Genomic DNA, 22076 nt, shown 5'->3' with positions numbered 1-22076 from the left:
TCTAGCATCTGTGCTGGAATCATATGAAGGTCTTGTAGCTGGTAAAATTGGAAACTCAGAATTAACCAAAGAAGACTACGACTGGATTGATACAGAAGAAACGGAGCTCATAGACATTCGCTGGTGTTTGGCAAGTTGCATTCGCAGAGCTCAAAGATATATGGAGATTACCGGGAAGCAATCGTTAGGTGGTCCGTCAACGAAGCTTGGATTCGACAAATCCAAAGTGACCTGCTTCAGATGCAAGCAAAAGGGTCATTTCGAACGAGAATGTAGAAATTCTGAAGTTGCTGAATCTGAGAGACCTTTCAACGATGATTATTACCAAAAGGCAATTTATCACCGAAGCAACGAAGAGCCTAAAATGATTGAAGATAAATCCAAGTCCAGAGCTTATTCAGTAATTCATGACGATGAAGGTTTTGACTGGAGTCAAATTCTTCCAGATGAAGATCGTCCTGTAACAGCTCATGGCAGAAAAGCATCAAAAGCCCAGCATCATGTTCTTGTTGCTGAAATTCATGAAGAAAACAAAGAAGAAAATGTTGCTGCTGAGGTCAAAGAGAAAACTCGAGAAGAGATTTTGAAAGAGAAGACTGAAAGAGAAAGATTCATTGTGGGGTGCAGAATGGAGAAAATGCAGGAAGAATATGTAACACCTCGAATTTTTGTGTCCAATAATGTATTGACACGTGTCTTGAGTTTACACGTGGCGTATTATATTTAATAAAGGACTAAAGTTGACAAACCTTGAAAGTATATAAATTCGAGGGTTATAAATGTCAAACAAGGGTAAGTATACTGTATAGTAACCCTAAAGGGTGCTCGTACCTTCAAACGAATAAATCATGGATCGTACAGAAGCGAAACGCGGAAGAAAGTGGGAGATTACAAGCTACAGGGGTTAACTGTGTCAACATGTTTAATTATACCTCTGAGTGACCCTTTGACGTACCCGAGGCTTTGTAATAGTAAAATACGCTCACTAGAATATAATATATAAATTCCGCGAAGTTCCGTTTTAAAACGAGAAAGTTATGATCAAATTCGTACGAGAAGGGTTAAAAGCGTCAACGATGAAAGTTAAGGCTTTCCAAATAATTAATAAACTAACCGGGGACTTAACAATGCGGGTAAATAACACGAGGCCCTTAGTTGTAAATAATCGAGGGCCAAACCGCAAAGTTACCCCTTCAAACCCGAAAGGTCAGGTTAATAATTACGAAAGATTTCGTTATTAATTACCTGGATTTCGTAATCATTACAAAAGATTTAAAATCCTTGAAAAACAACCCTCTCGCGGGCCGCATTACATTTTTGGTTAAGTTGAGGCGGGCCGCGAGCCTCCTAAATTATACGCGTCTGATATCGAACTCAGGCGGCCCGCGACAAAGATGCATGATTCCTTCATGCGGCCCGTGTGGGACGCCCAGATGCAGAAACTTTGAACTTGCATGCCTTTTGAGTTTGTGAAGGATCAAATGGGCAATAAGTGAGGCATGGGCACCCCGTACTCGACCCATAACACCTAGAGACACCTGCCCATCATCCATGATCACTTATAGACCAATGTGTAATGATCTAAGGGCTTGTCTTGCACTATAAATAAGCATTCATAGTTCACAACTCAATCACAACTCAAAACACCTTCTCTGATCATTTCTGAAGCTCCCAAGTCTTCTTCTAGCATTCCAAATCGTGCTCAAGCTTCTGTAAGTTGTTTAGAGCATTTATGGTCTTGTTTGCTTAGTAATATAGCTAGAAATCAAACCGTCGTAACTACGGTTTGACTTCAAGATAAATCCTTAATGGCTCAGTCTTATGTCGAATCAAAAGTGGTTATGTGTTGGTATTTACGTGGGTAATAAACCTCTAAAAGGGTTCCCACTGATCACCACTCTAACTATGTCGAATGTCGAGTCAAACGTACACCCAAAAAGTCAATAGAAAGTCATTTTGCAATTTTATGCATAATCTGTAATGTATATGTTATGAAACCTATTTTGATGATCATAAAACATGATATTAAGTATATAAACTTGTCTACGCTCGTTTGATTCGGCCATTTGCTATATTGACCCGGTTCGGAGCCGAATGTCGCAAAAGTTTGACTTTTGCTTTGACTTCAGTTCTGACCCGTTTTAGTGAAATGTAGATATGCTTTAGGACTCTCTTAGGACCAGGTCACATGTTGGTATCACCCTCTGTGACTGGTTCATTGTTTATCCGAGTCTTTTACGCATTTCCGTTAATTACTTAAAAGTTGACCGTAACGCCCTTTTTAAAATAAAACGAGTATTTCGGAGACGTGAAGGGACCATAACCTTGCTTACTAAATTCTAAGCATGTCCCGAAAGTTTCACGCCAATCCGAGGCCTAGAATAAGAGTTATGCTAATTAGCGCATTTATAAGAAACTTTTGTAATAAACAGCGCAATTAGCATAACGCCTACCTAAACCAAGATTTCGTCACCAAAACTTTTACCCACTGTGGTAAAATAATATTTTGGGATTTTTAAAGATTTTTAATTAATTTTAACCTGCTCATAACCTGCGGTTATGGCTACGGTTTGGTAAATACCGAATATGCCCTTTTCGGGCAAAACTTGAGTTCTACAAGGTCTTTTGACCCGATTCCAGTTGCTACTAATTTTAAATGATAAATAAGATATTTTAGACTTATTAAACTGATCGGGAAACTCAGGTTTCCTGTAGAACTCAGAAATCCCTTTAAAAGTCTTTAAAAATGACCGGAAAACCCCTACGGGGCGTATAATGAACTAAAACTCGTTACGGGCATTATGGAAGGTATCCTACTGATACCACAACCTCTTTAAAGTATATTGACTTAGGAAAACAGTGTAGGACTCCTACGGTTACCCGTTGCGCCTATTGCGCGCACGGTTCGGCTTATGTAACTAGTTTACATAAATTAGCCGATACGGGTCAAACCATATCATTTTGACCCCAAGATCCAGAGTGTGAATATTAAACCCATATAAAACAAGTCTCCGAACTTGTTGGGTCAGAATCACATTCCATTCTCGGTTTTCGCCTTTCACGCGATTAAACCGTATCTATCCCTCGAAACTAACCGGTCTAGGCTACGGCTAATATAAAGACCCGTTAGGATTCTAATAGGTTATTTTAACCTTCGTTCCAGAATAGGAGCCCCAGTAAAAGATATCGGTGATTTAATTGATTAAGGAATATACATTGCAAAGGTAAATACTTTTAACTTATTTTCCCTTATACGGGCTTGGGTTACGGTATATAAAATACCGCTTGATTGAGCATCAAATAATTCCATCGCTTAGGTGGTTAATTGAATAGTTTGATTGGCTCATTTAAACAGTCTTGTTACTTAAAAGCCTTTGGGGGGTTAATGACCATGTCCCGGATATCCTTGGCATCATTCGAAGAAATGGCCACGACCTTGACTCTCGGGTGTAGGCGTACACCCGGTATGATGTCTATACTATTAAAAGACGTAGCCGATGGTTTACCCGCCTCGGTTTTACGCAAATGTGGTGTGTCTATTGATCTTTAACCCGGCACGATCCGGGCTACTGAACGCAAAGAAGGAACATGTAATTCGTTCACAAGATTATAATATTAAATAATTTTCCCAAGTTAAACAAACATGTTTATGCCTTGTGCATCTAAACCAATTTTCAATCATTTACAAAATGAGTCAGTTGATCGTATTTACCAGTGTAAACTGACGTATTTTCCCAAAAAGATTAAGTGCAGGTACTACACGTAATTGGCTGGCATTAGCTCCATAGCATCATTAAGAAGTCTCGCAAGCTTGATGTCTTATCTGTTGAACGACATTTTATTTATTTTGATCCATCCTGTGGATACTATTCAACTACTTGTGATACATTGATATTACAGTAAATGGTTGAATTATATTTATCTTTATTGCTTCCGCTGTGCATTTAAATATTGTGGTTTGACTATATTGTTGCCAACTACGTCACGGTAATCCCCCACCGGGCCCACCGGTGATACACGTGGAAAATCGGGGTGTGACAGGTTGGTATCAGAGCCAACATTGAGTGAATTAAACACTATCCTAAAGTGTTTAATCTCAGTGACACAATTGCACATACTTGAGTCTAGACAAGAACATAGGACAAATTCGAATTGTTATTCCAATTTTGTCTTTTCCTTTATTATTGGTATTTAAAGTTTTATAAAGCAGGAAATATGCCGCCAGTGATTTTCCGAGGAAGAGGAAGGGGAAGAAGAGGCAGAGGAGAGATCGTTACTCATCACGATCACGAAGCCGGGCCTTCAAATACGCGAGCTCCTTCAACCACAAGGAGTGAAGAACCGCAAAGGCGAAGAGACCTTTATGAACCTGCGAGGCATTCCACCTCGCATAGCTCAACGCCATCATACCGGCACTCATTCGGGCCAAATTCCGAGAATGACCCCAACAACCTGCAACCCTCCTTCATACCTCTACAACGTTCGGTATCGCACCGAAATTTTGACGACCCTACTCCATACTTCAGAGGTCAGTTTAATCCAGCTGACTACATCCAGGAACCTTCAGGTTTTGTTCCGTTAGGGCCGCAAGATCACTTCTCCGAAGATCATATGGACGAAGATACTGATCCGACAGAACCTGCTCGTGGTACGCCCACGCACCCAATAGAAGTCTCTGATGGGTCATCCTTCCATGGCACACCCTATCAGGGACCAGATAGTTTCCAAGCGTTGTTCGACCGACATGAGTGGTACTACACACCACCTCAGCAGACATCACAACAACCGCGACATCCGCAAGATCCCTCTGAGGATTCACGCTTCGTGGCAGTTACGCCACCACCTCCGCCACCGGCACAACCAGTAATGCCTGATCCGCCAAGGCGTAGGAGGACAAATGCTCGTATGTCCACACGAGGAGGAGGGGATTTCCACTTCAGCACCCCTCGACACTCTAGTAGTAGCCACTACCCGCCGCTACAAGAAGAAGGACCTTCAAGTCCTGTACAGGAGGCGAACTCCGCACCAGCTGCACAAAATTCGCCACCATTTGGGTATGACCAACCCATACCTGCTTACACGGGTCCAACGGCTTACAACCCGTTCGAAACGTCATCACAAGCGCATTACAACTACAATTATGAGCGCGACCCATATGTGGTGTCGGCGAGGTATAATGCACGATATCCCGACGGAGATCATGGGAACATGGGAGCACCGGACTACTCAGCTCATGGGTATCCAGTACCTCCCAGACCTCCAGTTCCGCAACAGGCGCCACAACCACGTTTCTCTCCTCCTGAACAAGAAGAAATACTCCACCGTTTAAGCCGAGTGGAAAGAGACTTCGAGGAAGAACGTAAGAGCCACCGAGGATTCCTCAAGGGCTTAGCAAACCTACTAAAGGGCAAGAAGAAGAAACGTGACCATTAGTCCTTATGTATGTTCTAATGTAATGATTATTTTAAAAAGAAGTCCCTGCGTGGACATTTATCATACTACAGTCCCTACGTGGACTTATCTTTTAGTCCTTGCATGGGCACTTATCTTGTATTAGTCCCTGCGTGGACTTGTCACTTATTTTAAAACCTCTATGAAGGTATGTACTATTTAAAAAGTCCTGTTTAGGGCGGTGCGTAATCGTATTAAAATTTTGGAATATTATGTTATGGATTTCGTTTTTATTACTATATATGAAATAAACCAAAACCATTCCTTTTAATTTGATCTGCCAAAATAAAGAATCTTAGAGTGAAACCTAGCCAGGTGTCTTTTAAGATCCGGCCAAGATGGTAAGACCTAATTAAAAGATTCTGATTCCCTGTTAACCTCTGTAAGCATGTTAACAAATCATGGCAGATGTGATTCGTTAAAGTCGCACACGTCATTCTTATACAAGAATCCTGTAAAGGATTCCAAAGCCCAAAATAATGATATAATAAATCATGGGTTAAATCATCAATAAAGATGATCATTTGTTAAACATCCATTAGAGATGTAGTGCCTAAGGGCCGAATTATCAAACATCCGTTAGTGATGTAGTGCCTATGGGCCATAATTGTTGTCATAATAAGACAAAAGACAGTGGTGGTCTAGGACTCCCTGTCAGAAGGAGTAAAAGGACTACGGTTCAAACCTTCATACCGTGATTCTCTGTAATCTCGGCTAATACTAAAATAACGTCCTCGTGACTAGGCTTTTATGCCACTAGCAATATTAATTGTGATTAGGATAAGTATGTTCAAATCCTAAATAAAAGTGAGTAATAAATTAACCGGATATGGTCTTCGCTACCATGGTTAATGAATTGCCATAAAAGACAATTCGATAATAAACTCCTAAATAGAATTTTCATTATCTTCTGCAGCAGATACAAGCTACTATGGCAAATCCTACTGGAGGAAGTAATCATACAAATGAAGAAGATTATGATAATGCCCAGATAAATTTAACGGGCGCTCTACTCAAGGCTCTCGTCGACAATGCTGTGCAGGCAGCTCTGGATCGACAATATACAGAGTCCCGAAGCAGAACAGTTTCCAAACCACCATCAAAGCCAAAGACACACTCAAAAACCCACAACAAACCACTATCCAAACCAAAGAAAGACGACGATAAACACTCGTCCAAGCCCAAGAAAGACGACGACAATCACTCGTCGAATGAAAATAGTGTTCGTCGCGAACGGGAGTATACCGATGCTTCCAGGGCCAGGGGCTGCACATACAAGTACTTCGTATCTTGTAAACCCCGAGACTTTACGGGAGAGAAGGGTGCTGTCGAATGCATGACATGGTCGGATGAGATGGACACAGTAGTGGACATCAGTGGCTGCGCTGAAAAGGATGTAGTGAAGTTTGTGTCACAGTCATTTAAGGGCGAGGCCCTAGCTTGGTGGAGGGCGCTGGTTCAGGCCTCAGGAAAAGCTGTGCTTTACAGCATGACGTGGGAGGAATTCATTTCTCTCATCAGGGAAAATTACTGCCCTCAGCATGAGGTAGAGAAAATAGAGTCCGATTTTGTGTCACTGGTGATGACAAACCTGGACTGCCAGGCCTACTTGACGAGCTTCAATACGATGTCTCGCTTGGTTCCTTATCTAGTCACCCCGGAACCAAGGAGGATTGCTCGTTTTATCGGGGGGTTAGAACCCGCGATAAAGGCTAGTGTGAAGGCCTCTCGGCCAACGACCTTCAGGTCCGTGACTGACCTCTCTTTGTCCCTCACGATGGACGCGGTCAGACTGAGATCGCAGAGGAACAAGGAGGCTGAAAAGAGAAAGCGTGAGGAAGATACCTCACGAAGGTCGGGAAAGAAACACCGTGGAAACGGTGATGGCAAGAAAGGGACCAAGACGAGAAGGGATGAGTAACGATCGGGGGAGAAGCCCAAATGTAAGAACTGCCAGAAATTCCACTTTGGGAAGTGCAGGTTTGGGCCAAACTCACAATCCCAGTCAAAGACGCACACTTGTGGACTGTGCAAGTCTAAAGACCACAAGACTGTGGATTGTAAGAAGATCAAGGACGCGACCTGCTACAACTGTAGTGAAAAGGGGCACATCAGGAGCAACTGCCCCAAACTCGCCAAGAAGACTGACGAACCCAAAAAGAATAACGCTAGAGTCTTCAAAATGGATGTGAAGGAAGCCCTGCAAGACGACAACGTAATAACAGGTACTTTTCTCGTGAATAATATTTTTGCAAGAGTACTGTTCGATTCAGGAGCTGATAAATCCTTCGTAGACCAAAAATTTTGCAAGTTGTTGAACATACCTATTAAAACCCTAAATGTAAAGTACGAAGTAGAGCTAGCAGATGGCACTGTAGAAACCGTCTCCACTATATTAGAGGGATGTATGATATCCATTAAGAACCATTCTTTTCCTCTATCTCTACTTCCCTTTAATCTAGCTGGTTTTGACATTGTTCTGGGCATGGACTGGTTAGCGCACAACCAGGCCCAGATAGTCTGCAATAGAAAACAAATTGTGCTAAAGGCCCCAACTGGTGAATCGCTCACCATTCGAGGGGATACGCAGTATGGACTGCCTGAGAACGTATCTATGCTCAAAGCTTCAAGATGCTTAAAGAGAGGTTGTGTCATCTATATGGCACAAGTGATTATCGAAGAACCCAAACCAAGGATTGAGGACATTCCTGTCATTACGGAGTATCCAGAGGTTTTTCCCGAAGATCTACCTGGGTTGCCACCAGATAGGCAGGTGGAATTCAGAATAGATATCATCCCTGCAGCAGCTCCTATTGCTAGAGCACCCTACAGACTAGCACCGACCGAAATGAAGGAACTGAGGACCCAGCTAGATGAACTATTAGCAAAAGGTTTCATCAAGCCTAGTTCGTCTCCCTGGGGAGCTCCTGTCCTGTTTGTAAAGAAAAAGGACGGATCGATGCGTCTGTGCATCGATTATCGTGAACTTAATAAAGTCACGGTAAAGAATAGATACCCATTGTCGAGGATCGACGATCTGTTTGATCAATTGCAAGGGGCTAGCTATTTCTCAAAGATCGACTTAAGGTCGGGCTACCATCAGCTGAAGGTCAGAGATGAAGATGTACACAAAACAGCATTTAGGACCCGCTACGGTCACTACGAGTTCCTAGTGATGCCTTTTGGGCTCACAAATGCACCGGCTGCGTTCATGGATCTCATGAATCGCGTCTGTAAGCCGTACTTGGAGAAATTTGTCATCGTTTTCATCGACGACATCCTTATCTATTCAAGGAATAAAGCCGACCATGAGAAACACCTACGATGTATTCTCGAATTACTGCATCGCGAGAAACTCTATGCCAAATTCTCTAAATGTGAATTCTGGCTACGAGAAGTCCAATTTCTTGGACATGTCGTAAGTGAAAGTGGTATCCAGGTGGATCCCGCTAAGGTAGAGGCGGTCATGAATTGGCAAGAGCCAAAGACGCCCACAGAGATCCGTAGTTTCCTAGGATTGGCAGGATACTACCGAAGATTCATTGAGAACTTCTCAAGGATTGCTGCGCCCTTAACTTCTCTTACCAAGAAGAAGGAAAAGTTTATTTGGGGCCCTAAGCAGCAAGAATCCTTTGATATTTTGAAACAAAGATTGAGCAACGCTCCTGTGTTGACGCTACCGGAAGGTACTGAAGAGTTCGTAGTCTACTGCGACGCGTCACACACTGGCATGGGGTGTGTGCTCATGCAGAAAGGCAAGGTGATTGCCTATGCTTCAAGGCAGTTGAAGGTGCACGAAAAGAATTACACCACCCATGACTTGGAGCTGGGTGCCGTTGTATTCGCACTAAAACTGTGTAGGCATTATTTATATGGAATCAAGTTTGTGATCTATTCAGATCACAAAAGCCTCCAACATCTGTTCAATCAGAAGGAGCTAAATATGAGGCAGCGCCGTTGGATGGAGACCTTGAATGATTATGATTGTGAAATCAGGTACCATCCCGGCAAGGCGAATGTAGTCGCTGACGCCTTGAGCTGGAAAGAAAGGATAAAACCCATCCGAATCAATGCGAGGAGGATGGAAGTAAAGAATAACTTGATTGAAAGGATATTAGCTGCACAGCGAGAGGCTGTGTTGGAAGCTAATTATCCTAAGGAAAAGTTGGGAGTAACTGAGGAGCAGTTAACTCTTCACAAGGATGGACTTTTGAGATTGAATGGACGGATATGGGTTCCTATTTATGGAGGACTACGTGATGTTATCCTCCAGGAAGCCCATAGTTCCAAATATTCTGTCCATCCCGGAGCAGACAAAATGTATCAGGATTTAAAGGCAAATTATTGGTGGATAGGCTTGAAAAAGTCTGTAGCCGCCTATGTAGCCAAATGCTTGACTTGTGCGCAAGTCAAAGCTGAGCATCAAAAGCCATCTGGCTTGCTACAACAGCCTGAACTTCCTGAATGGAAATGGGAGTGTGTAACTATGGATTTTATCACCAAGTTACCAAAAACGAGCAAAGGAAACGACACAATATGGGTTATAGTCGATCGACTGACTAAGTCAGCTCATTTCTTACCCATCAAGGAGACTTATAGCTCCGATACATTGGCCCAGTTATATGTTGATAAGATTGTCGCCTTACATGGCATACCTGTATCCATTATCTCTGATAGGGATACTAGGTACACGTCACATTTCTGGAAGAGTTTCCAACAATCTTTAGGCACGCGTTTGAACTTAAGTACGGCTTACCATCCACAGACGGACGGTCAGAGTGAGCGTACCATTCAAACGTTAGAAGACATGCTGCGAGCATGTGCTATCGATTTAGGTGGTAGTTGGGATAAGAACTTACCCCTAATCGAATTCTCCTACAACAATAGCTACCATACCAGCATAAAGGTTGCGCCTTTCGAGGCATTATACGGTAGGAAGTGTAGATCGCCTGTTTGTTGGGCGGAAGTGGGAGAGGTCCAATTATCAGGACCAGAGATAGTTTTCGAGACAACGGACAAGATTGTCCAGATTCGGGAACGTCTCAAGGCTGCCCGTGATAGGCAGAAAAGTTACGCTGATCCGAAGCGTAAAGATTTTCACTTTGAGGTAGGTGAAAAAGTGTTACTAAAAGTATCACCCTGGAAGGGGGTGATGCGTTTTGGCAAGAAGGGTAAACTGAGCCCACGATACATAGGACCTTTTGAGGTTATCGAACGGGTCGGGTCAGTTGCCTATAAATTAAACTTACCGGAAGAGCTCAATGGAATTCATAATGTGTTCCACATCTGCAATCTAAAGAAGTGCTTCGCCGATGAATCATTGGTGATCCCACACACGGATGTGCATATAGATGAGAGCTTGAAGTTTGTGGAGAAGCCTTTGTCGATTGAAGATCGATAGGTGAAAAAGCTCCGAAGAAAACATGTGCCAATAGTTAAAGTTAAATGGGATGCCCGTAGAGGTCCCGAATTCACGTGGGAAGTTGAATCCACGATGAAAGAGAAATATCCCTATTTATTTGACTAAATCTCGGGTTGAGATTTATTTTAAGGGGGTGAGGATGTAACACCTCGAATTTTTGTGTCCAATAATGTATTGACACGTGTCTTGAGTTTACACGTGGCGTATTATATTTAATAAAGGACTAAAGTTGACAAACCTTGAAAGTATATAAATTCGAGGGTTATAAATGTCAAACAAGGGTAAGTATACTGTATAGTAACCCTAAAGGGTGCCCGTACCTTCAAATGAATAAATCATGGATCGTACGGAAGCGAAACGCGGAAGAAAGTGGGAGATTACAAGCTACAGGGGTTAACTGTGTCAACATGTTTAATTATACCTCTGAGTGACCCTTTGACGTACCCGAGGCTTTGTAATAGTAAAATACGCTCACTAGAATATAATATATAAATTCCGCGAAGTTCCGTTTTAAAACGAGAAAGTTATGATTAAATTCGTACGAGAAGGGTTAAAAGCGTCAACGATGAAAGTTAAGGCTTTCCAAATAATTAATAAACTAACCGGGGACTTAACAATGCGGGTAAATAACACGAGGCCCTTAGTTGTAAATAATCGAGGGCCAAACCGCAAAGTTACCCCTTCAAACCCGAAAGGTCAGGTTAATAATTACGAAAGATTTCGTTATTAATTACCTGGATTTCGTAATCATTACAAAAGATTTAAAATCCTTGAAAAACAACCCTCTCGCGGGCCGCATTACATTTTTGGTTAAGTTGAGGTGGGCCGCGAGCTTCCTAAATTATACGCGTCTGATATCGAACTCAGGCGGCCCGCGACAAAGATGCATGATTCCTTCATGCGGGCCGCGTGGGACGCCCAGATGCAGAAACTTTCAACTTGCATGCCTTTTGAGTTTGTGAAGGATCAAATGGGCAATAAGTGAGGCATGGGCACCCCCTACTCGACCCATAACACCTAGATAAACCTGCCCATCATCCATGATCACTTATAGACCAATGTGTAATGATCTAAGGGCTTGTCTTGCACTATAAATAAGCATTCATAGTTCACAACTCAATCACAACTCAAAACACCTTCTCTGATCATTTCTGACGCTCCCAAGTCTTCTTCTAGCATTCCAAATCGTGCGCAAGCTTCTGTAAGTTGTTTAGAGCATTTATGGTCTTGTTTGCTTAGTAATATAACTAGAAATCAAACCGTCGTAACTACGGTTTAACTTCAAGATAAATCCTTAATGGCTCAGTCTTATGTCGAATCAAAAGTGGTTATGTGTTGGTATTTACGTGGGTAATAAACCTCTAAAAGGGTTCCCACTGATCACCACTCTAACTATGTCGAATGTCGAGTCAAACGTACACCCAAAAAGTCAATAGAAAGTCATTTTGCAATTTTATGCATAATCTGTAATGTATATGTTATGAAACCTGTTTTGATGATCATAAAACATGATATTAAGTATATAAACTTGTCTACGCTCGTTTGATTCGGCCATTTGCTATATTGACCCGGTTCGGAGCCGAATGTCGCAAAAGTTTGACTTTTGCTTTGACTTCAGTTCTGACCCGTTTTAGTGAAATGTAGATATGCTTTAGGACTCTCTTAGGACCAGGTCACATGTTGGTATCACCCTCTGTGACCGGTTCATTGTTTATCCGAGTCTTTTACGCATTTCCGTTAATTACTTAAAAGTTGACCGTAACGCCCTTTTTAAAATAAAACGAGTATTTCAGAGACGTGAAGGGACCATAACCTTGCTTACTAAATTCTAAGCATGTCCCGAAAGTTTCACGCCAATCCGAGGCCTAGAATGAGAGTTATGCTAATTAGCGCATTTATAAGAAACTTTTGTAATAAACGGCGCAATTAGCATAACGGCTACCTAAACCAAGATTTCGTCACCAAAACTTTTACCCACTGTGGTAAAATAATATTTTGGGATTTTTAAAGATTTTAAATTAATTTTAACCTGCTCATAACCTGCGGTTATGGCTACGGTTCGGTAAATACCGAATATGCCCTTTTCGGCCAAAACTTGAGTTCTACAAGGTCTTTTGACCCGATTCCAGTTGCTACTAATTTTAAATGATAAATAAGATATTTTAGACTTATTAAACTGATCGGGAAACTCAGGTTTCCTGTAGAACTCAGAAATCCCTTTAAAAGTCTTTAAAAATGACCGGAAAACCCCTACGGGGCGTATAATGAACTAAAACTCGTTACGGGCATTATGGAAGGTATCCTACTGATACCACAACCTCTTTAAAGTATATTAACTTAGGAAAACAGTGTAGGACTCCTACGGTTACCCGTTGCGCCTATTGCGCCCACGGTTCGGCTTATGTAACTAGTTTACATAAATTAGCCGATACGGGTCAAACCATATCATTTTGACCCCAAGATCCAGAGTGTGAATATTAAACCCATATAAAACAAGTCTCCAAACTTGTTGGGTCAGAATCACATTCCATTCTCGGTTTTCGCCTTTCACGCGATTAAACCGTATCTATCCCTCGAAACTAACCGGTCTAGGCTACGGCTAATATAAAGACCCGTTAGGATTCTAATAGGTTATTTTAACCTTCGTTCCAGAATAGGAGCCCCAGTAAAAGATATCGGTGATTTAATTGATTAAGGAATATACATTGCAAAGGTAAATACTTTTAACTTATTTTCCCTTATACGGGCTTGGGTTACGGTATATAAAATACCGCTTGATTGAGCATCAAATAATTCCATCGCTTAGGTGGTTAATTGAATAGTTTGGTCGGCTCATTTAAACAGTCTTGTTACTTAAAAGCCTTTGGGGGTTAATGACCATGTCCCGGATATCCTTGGCATCATTCGAAGAAATGGCCACGACCTTGACTCTCGGGTGTAGGCGTACACCCGATATGATGTCTATACTATTAAAAGACGTAGCCGATGGTTTACCCGCCTCGGTTTTACGCAAATGTGGTGTGTCTATTGATCTTTAACCCGGCACGATCCGGGCTACTGAACGCAAAGAAGGAACATGTAATTCGTTCACAAGATTATAATATTAAATAATTTTCCCAAGTTAAACAAACATGTTTATGCCTTGTGCATCTAAACCAATTTTCAATCATTTACAAAATGAGTCAGTTGATCGTATTTACCAGTGTAAACTGACGTATTTTCCCAAAAAGATTAAGTGCAGGTACTACACGTAATTGGCTGGCATTAGCTCCATAGCATCATTAAGAAGTCTCGCAAGCTTGATGTCTTATCTGTTGAACGACATTTTATTTATTTTGATCCATCCTGTGGATACTATTCAACTACTTGTGATACATTGATATTACAGTAAATGGTTGAATTATATTTATCTTTATTGCTTCCGCTGTGCATTTAAATATTGTGGTTTGACTATATTGTTGCCAACTACGTCACGGTAATCCCCCACCGGGCCCACCGGTGATACACGTGGAAAATCGGGGTGTGACAGAATATGAGAATGCTGTTGTGAACAAAAGATGGGATAAGAAGCAGGAATGTTTTGTCAACAAACAAGGTGAACCAGTCGTTCCAAGAAGTGACATAGTTCATGATGATGTTCTTCTTGTAATTCCTCGATCCGGTGAATATTATTCCAATGTTGCAAAAGACAAGACATATGTGAAAAGGCTGGATAAAATCATCAGGGATGCTATGACAACAAAACTGAGGAAGAGGAATGAAGAAAGAATGAAGAAGAACATTAAGAATCTGGTTGATGATTTGAAGAAAGTTGCCGAGGAGGTCAAGGTTGAAGAAAAAGTGAAAGATGGAGTTGAGAAAGCTAAAGAGAAGGTTATTGAGAAAGAAGCTATTACTGAAGAACAGCAAGTTGAAGAAGTCAAGAAAGAGAAGGAAAGTTCGATAGAAGTGAAGGTTGAAAGTTCAACAGATGTTGCTGGTAATGTTGTTGATGAGAAGCAGCAGAAAGAAGCTGATCAGACAAAAACAGAAGCAAACACCAAGGTGCCAATCACTGAGGTAAATTCTGATTCTAACATCTTGACTGAAACTGTTGAACAGTGCAAGAAATGCATAGAAATGTGCAGTGCTTGTACTGAAAAAGATGAAAAGATCAGAACAAGAGATCTTGATTTTGCAAAACTTGAAGAAGTTTTCAAAAACAAGTGCAAAGAAATGTTTGAAAATGAAAAGGTTTTAAAAGAAAACAATGAAACGCTTTCAACAAAATGTAAAAAGATAGAAAAAGAATATGAAGTTTTGAAAGAAAATGTTTCTAAAATGACAGAAGAATGTTCACAAAAAGAAAGCATTTGCCAAGAAATGAAAAAGGAATATGATTCAATAAAATTGGCATATCACATTACGAAAGAGTCATTTGAAAAAGTAAAAAGTGAAATGAAACTTGCTCAATCAAGATTGAAATACTATTCTGAAACATCAAAGGAACTAAAACGAATGTATGAAATAAAACAACAAGTTGTGAATTCTTATATTGAAGATGTTACTAAACTTAAGCGTAAGATTGCTAATTTAGAACAGGATAACAACAAATTAAAAAGTTATCACGCGTCGTCATATGTGCTTGAATGTATTTTCAATATAAAACCGGATGGAAAAGATTCTGAGCAAAACACGAAAGGTATTGGCTCAGAGTTTCATCAAGTTCCACCACCGGAAAAGTTTGTGTTTTATGATGATGAAAAGGTCGAGAAAGCTTTCAACATGGTAGATCAATTGCCAGATAACATTGACGTAACCTATTCCAAATCTGATGATTCTAGTGATTCAGAGGTGGTAGATAAGGTCGTTGAAAGTGTGTTGAAAGAAGAGTCGGTTGATACAGGTAAAGCTGAATCACATGATGAAAATGAAGGTAGTTTTCATGAAGAATATCTGAAAAACTCAAAATCCAAGAAAAATTTGAATGATGATTCAAAAGGATTGGTTTATTCCATGATTGGATCAGACAAATTATTCTTATATATTGTATTCCCGATTCAGAATGTGATTTCAGAAAAGATTGACAAAGTTTTCAAAATGGTTCAAATTAAAAAGTCTGAAATTCCAAAATTTGCTGGAAAATGTCAGAAAACCTTTTATAACAAACCTGGTTACAAAAAGAAAAACATGAAGGCTGGGTTGGGTTATAAAAAGAAACAAAATTGGAATAAAAATGAAACTCTGAATTTTCAGGCAAAAATGAACTTTGTTCACAGAACAAGTTCCGAAAAAGAGAAAGAACTCCAATCTAGACGACAGTCTAATGAAGAGTTCCATGCTCAGAAAAAACAACAACAACAGGTCAAAGATGTCTCAAAAAGAACATGTTTTAAATGTGATAAAAAAGGACATCTTGCACGCAAGTGTCCAAATCTGAAACCTGTTGATGTTGAGACGAAAAAGAAGTCTGTTTATGTTGAGAAACAAAAGTCTGATGTTGTGAATTAGAAATCAACCAAGTTTGATTCAAAGCAAACTTGGAAGCCGAAAATGTCAAAGGCTGACTCACAACAAACATGGAAACCTGTGACACCCAGACTTAGAACAACACAAAGTTGGAAAACAACTGTTGATGCAACAAAACCAAACCAGTTTTGGAAACCAAAAGTTGTTGTTCAGAGTCCAAACGTTCAAAAAGAGTCAAATTTTTATAAAAGAGGGACTCCTAAAGGTCAAACATGGAGTGTTAAGAAACAAATAACTTCGGTAAATGATGCTAAAGTTGAAAAAGTCTTTGTTCAAAACGACAAAGATTTTCCGAAGTTGAATGAAGCATATTGTGTTGAAATGCCTAAGGTCCAACAGACCTGGGCTAAATTGTTCAAGTGATTGAATACTTTAAATGTGCAGGTGCTCAAGAGAACTGAATGTCAACCAGAGGAGTGTCAGAGCAGCCTAGCACAGGAGGAGAAGGCTGCTGAACCCTGTATTGGTTGAAACAGGGAGTTTATTTGTTGTCTGTACATAAATAAACCATATTTCAAAAACTATAAAAATTGAAAAATTTAAAAACCAAAAATATGTTTTCATTTTGTCAAAATTTGAAAAATCAAAAATATGTTTGTTTTTAAATTTGTCAAAAATTCAAAAATCTCAAAAATTTGTTGATTGAATATGCCGAAACCCTCACGGCGGAACAAACACGATTACTTTCACAAGATTGAAAAATGGTTTTCAAACTGTAAAAATCAATGTGTTGTAAATCATGGGGGTAATTACTGCTTTACTTTATATTTTCTGCAAATCAGTGCACGAAAAGCAGAAAATGGATGGCGAGACAAAGCTGTCTACATCGGTTTGTCAAATTTTCTTTAAATGTTTTGAATTTTAGGGGGAGTAAAAATTTCAGAAAATACAAAAACATTAGAAAATTTGAAAAAGCCAAAAACATGAAAAAAATGAAAAAGAGTTTTTGTGTAAAAAGAGGAAATGATAGTACATCAGCAGACAATCACAGTACGATAAAGAATTGGAAAGTTAAAATGTGATAAACGGTCTCACTGATGATATGCCAGTAGATTTTTATACGCTTAGTAGATTGTTTTCGAGATATAAACCTAATTTTCAAACTTACTTATTTCGTGGGGAACATCTCTCGGATATATAGGTAACCCCTGAAATCTTGTTTGAAAGACCCCTCTTTCTGAGATACTAGGTCTTTATGCTTAGTGATATCTGGGGTATTATCCTGGGACTTCTGATTTTGCGGAAGCAATGGCCTAGTCCCCGTATAATACTTTTCGCTTGCTTGAAATATAGCATCACCCTCAGCAAAAAAAATGACGAAACATTGAAAAATGCTAATCATGTGCTGTTGAAGAAAAGATCCTCTAAAGGGAATACACCGAAAGTCGAACCGTCATCTCTCTGCTAAACGAAAGTTCTGACCTGAGCTCTCACGGTTTCACATTTAACCCTTTACAGATATCATTTAGGTATACTCACCTGTAAGACTGAATATTGGGATCTGGATACGGGAGTATATTCTGAGGTGGTACACGCGAATAAGTTTAAGTCCTTAAAACACTAAACTCGTATCTCGAAACAGTTGAACTTTGTGTGAAAATTTAAGTGGATCAGTATACTGACAATCTAAGTGAATCGTTTAGAACTTAAAGTTTTTAAAGCTCAACGGTACTAGTGATTTGTCATAAACTGATATGATCCTCTGACGCGAACTCAAACAAAAATATTGTCTCTAAATATATTTGTAAATATTTCTTTACTGCTTTACATTTCAGAAAAATACAAAAAGATTTTGATTCCATTTTATTTTCAACAACCGATGTCTGAAAGCTGAGTTTCAAAATCTAAGTACGCTGATCGTGTTTCTGAAAATAAAACAAGTTCATTAATTTGAAACTTAAAATCTGTAAAAGAGCCAGTTTTCAATTTTGGATACTTAAATGCTGCCCAATCAATAAAGATTGTTGATAAGGGGAGTGATTTAGAAAGTTTAAAAGAGCCAGATTACGATTTCTGGACAATTTCAAAACATTTGTACTTATAATTGTCTGAGACTTGCAGATGTTGTACCAGACTACGATCCCGATAGCCGAGTCTAAGGGGGAGTCTGAAGACAAGCTCAACGCAAGAGGAAGCGTGGATTCAAAGAGCCAGGAATCTATCCTCAAGAAGCTTGTAATCGGAAAGCCAGGTGTCGATCCCAAAAGCACGGCAGCTTGACGAAAGAGGGAGCCTGAAGAGTCTACCGAAAGGGGGAGAAGCTGAAGCTGAAGACAGATCCACGGGGATTCTGTTCAAGCAAAAGGGAGTCTGTGTTTGCTGAAGACGTCAAATCTTCAAGAAGACTCAGAGAGAAAAATAAAGACAAGTCGCTACGAGCTTGACTACGGATTGACTACGGCAATATCCAAGGGGGAGTCATCTGTTAGTGCATTTATGTCTATCGCCTCCGTCAATTCCGTTCGTAACAGAAACAGAAGAAGTTTAGTGCTTATAGTGTTAGATTTAGGAGAAAAGGCAAGGTGGCATTTCTGTAATAATGAGGAATCTCATTAAAGCCCCTTGGCCTATAAATAGGAGGTTTATGCCTTACTTTTGCCACTTTTGCCATTTGCTACATTTGAGGAGATAGGAGCTAGAGAGAGAAAGTAGAGAGAGAAAGGCAAAAGGTGATTCACGTTTCTTGTACGTTTTTAGATCTATCAAAGAATCACGGTTATAATTACGTCTCGTGTGTTCGGTCACGTTCGTGTACAGATTCCGCACGTCACACATTCGGTTCGCAATCGTTTCGGAGTTAAAACTGGTCCTAACAAACTTAATAGTATTCACTATTAACTTTAAATTGGTTATTCCAAGTCGCGACAAACTTAGTTTTGTAGGTTATCTAAAACTATTTGTCCCGAGAGGTGAAAGGGTCTTTTGGTTATGTCGCAAATTTAATATTTAAATTAAAACCGACTATAACAACCCTATTTGGTAAAAAATTAAAATCAATCGTCTATGCCATCCTACTACTAGTAGCACTTGGGGCATAATGCGAACCATCAGTGTTGGAGCCACAGCACGACACTTGGTGTCTAGTTTATCCTTACAAGGTGCAAGGGTTCCGTCGACACATCCGGCCCTTCCACATGCGACCGTTTTAGGACGACTATTACTTTTCTTCTGGTGTTGCGTGCCCTAGCCGTCTCGAGAACAAAAGTGGCATAGATAAGGCCAAACGTATCAATGCAAGGGCAAAGGTTTTCCTCGCAGCCTCATAAACCCCGGGAGTTGTGCTTTTCTCACAATTGACAATCATTGTCCGTCCGCTTGAACCTCTTGCTAATGTTGCATGCCCCAGCTGCCTTTAGAAAGGGCTTCTAACCGGATTCTCGCTCCTTATCGTCTCACCTCACTAAATAAGGAAATACATTAAAAGTACTAATTAAATAATTTTTGCTAAACAGATGTCATCTGAAAACAACTCCTCTTTTGCTCTCAAGTCCATACTTGAGAAAGACAAACTGAATAACACCAATTTTCTTAAGTGGCACCACAACTTGAGAATCGTTCTCAAGATGGCAAAAAGGCTTTATGTTTTGGAAACCCCGATCCCAACTGCACCCGAGAACAACACTGTGGTTGCGAAGAAGGCTTTCGACAAACATAAAGAAGATGCCATGGAAGTTGCTTGCCTCATGCAAGCCACCATGTCTCCAGATCTTCAGAAGAATATGGAAGACATGAATTCCTTCGACATGATTGAACAACTCAAGGGCATGTTTCATAAACAAGCCCGTCAGGAACGCTATGACACCATGAAACAGCTCATAAGCTGTAGAATGCAAGATGGTTCCTCAGTTAGTGCTCATGTCCTCAAGATGAAAGGCTACATCTACCAACTAAACAAACTTGGTTATCCTCTCCAAGATGAGATGGCTGTTGACTTCATTCGCAACTCTCTTTCCAGTCACTATGATCAATTTGTTATGAACTTTAACATGAATGACTGGGTAAAGACAATGCCAGAGCTACATGGGATGCTCAAAACGGCAGAGATGAACATTTCCAACAAAGTAAGCCAAGTGTTAATGGTTCGACCTGGTGGTGTTAAAAAGCCCAAAACAAAGAAGAAAAGTTATAACAACAAAAACAAAGGAAAGGCTCATGTTGTTGCCAAACCTGCCACCAACAAGAGCAAGCAAGCTATGAAAGCCCCTCTTCCAGAAGAGCGGTAATGCTATGAGTGTAACAAGATGGGGCACTGGAAACGTAACTGCCCCGAGTATCTTGCCAAGCTCAAAGTGAAGAAGGCTAATGGAGAAGGCACTTCTTCAGGTATTCTACTATATGTTATCGAACTTTTCACTGTTTCAAGAAACACATGGGTATTTGATACCGGGTGTGGTTATCACATCATTAATGTCTTGCAGGAGCCTGAGAAGTGGAAGAAACTGAAGCCAGGAGACATGGAGCTCATTGTTGGTGATGGGAAAAGAGTCCCAGTTATGGCAACTGGCACATTTAATCTTACATGCCCTTCTGGTCTTGTCGTTGTTTTGAACAATTGTGTTTATGCACCTGGTTTAACCAGGAAAATCATTTCAGTTTTGTTGCTTTTTGAACAAGGATTTAGATATGTTTTTAATGGTGTTGCTATTTCTGCTTATCTAAATGGTATTTACTATTTTGAGGCTAACCCTCGAAACGGTATCTATGAAATTAATGTTCAGCCTAGCAGTAACATATATCACCTTTCTAAATTTCAGAAAAATGGTGCTAGTGATTCATTCCTATGGCATTGTAGACTTGGCCATATAAGCAAGGCACGCGTAAAATGGCTCCAATCTAAGGGGATTCTTGAATCCACCGGAACGGACTCATTTGATGATTGCGAGTCTTGCTTAGCTGGCAAACTCACCAAGGATCCCTTTACCCATGTTGGTGAACGAGCCAGTGATCTACTAGGACTCATACACTCAGATGTATGTGGTCCTTTTAGAACCATGACTAGGAATTACGAGAGATACTTCGTTACGTTCATCGACGATTATAGTCGATATGCTTATGTCTATCTCATAAAGCATAAGCATGAAACTTTTGAAAAGTTCAAAGAGTTTCAAAACGAAGTTGAAAACCAACTTAATAGAAAGATTAAAATGCTTCGCTCAGATCGAGGCGGTGAATACCTCAGCTTGGAATTTCTCGATCACCTAAAGGAACGTGGAATAGTTTCACAACCCACTCCACCAGGCACACCCCAACTTAATGGCGTGTGTGAAAGGAGAAATCGAACCCTACTAAATATGATTCGATCGATGATGTATAGAACAAATTTACCTCACTCTTTTTGGGGTTTTGCTCTTATGACTGCTGCTCGACTCGTAAATCTAGCACCGACCAAAAAGGTAAACAAAACTCCATATGAGATATGGCATGGGCATAAGCCGAATTTGAGTTACCTAAGAGTATGGGGGTGTGATGCTTACATCACAAGTGACTCTGATGACAAGCTCGACCCTCGAGGCGAAAAGGTTGTTTTCGTCGGATACTATAACCAATGCGGTTATTACTTCTACCATCCTGATGCAAATACGATTTCCATCAAAAGGAAGGCTAAAAGGTTCCTTGAAGATGAACTTCTTAATCGAGGAACTGGAAGTAACTTAGTAGATCTTGAAGAAGTTCAAGGACTACAAACAACCGTTGA

General features: G+C 40.4%; 1 protein-coding gene across 1 annotated transcript; it reads left to right on the top strand.

Moving 5' to 3' along the window:
* Positions 1 to 364: 364 nt before the first annotated feature.
* Positions 365 to 20604, top strand: LOC110901916. Its single transcript, XM_022148674.1, has 4 exons — positions 365 to 652; positions 14447 to 14932; positions 16109 to 16216; positions 19834 to 20604. The coding sequence occupies exons 1-4, from the start codon at positions 365 to 367 to the stop codon at positions 20602 to 20604; spliced, it is 1653 nt and encodes a 550-aa protein (XP_022004366.1).
* Positions 20605 to 22076: the final 1472 nt, after the last annotated feature.

This window comes from Helianthus annuus, chromosome 13 (assembly GCF_002127325.2).
Source record: "Helianthus annuus cultivar XRQ/B chromosome 13, HanXRQr2.0-SUNRISE, whole genome shotgun sequence".
NCBI lineage: Eukaryota > Viridiplantae > Streptophyta > Magnoliopsida > Asterales > Asteraceae > Helianthus > Helianthus annuus.
The sequence above is the reverse complement of the archived record's forward strand: the minus strand, read 5'-3'. Positions and strand labels throughout refer to the sequence as shown.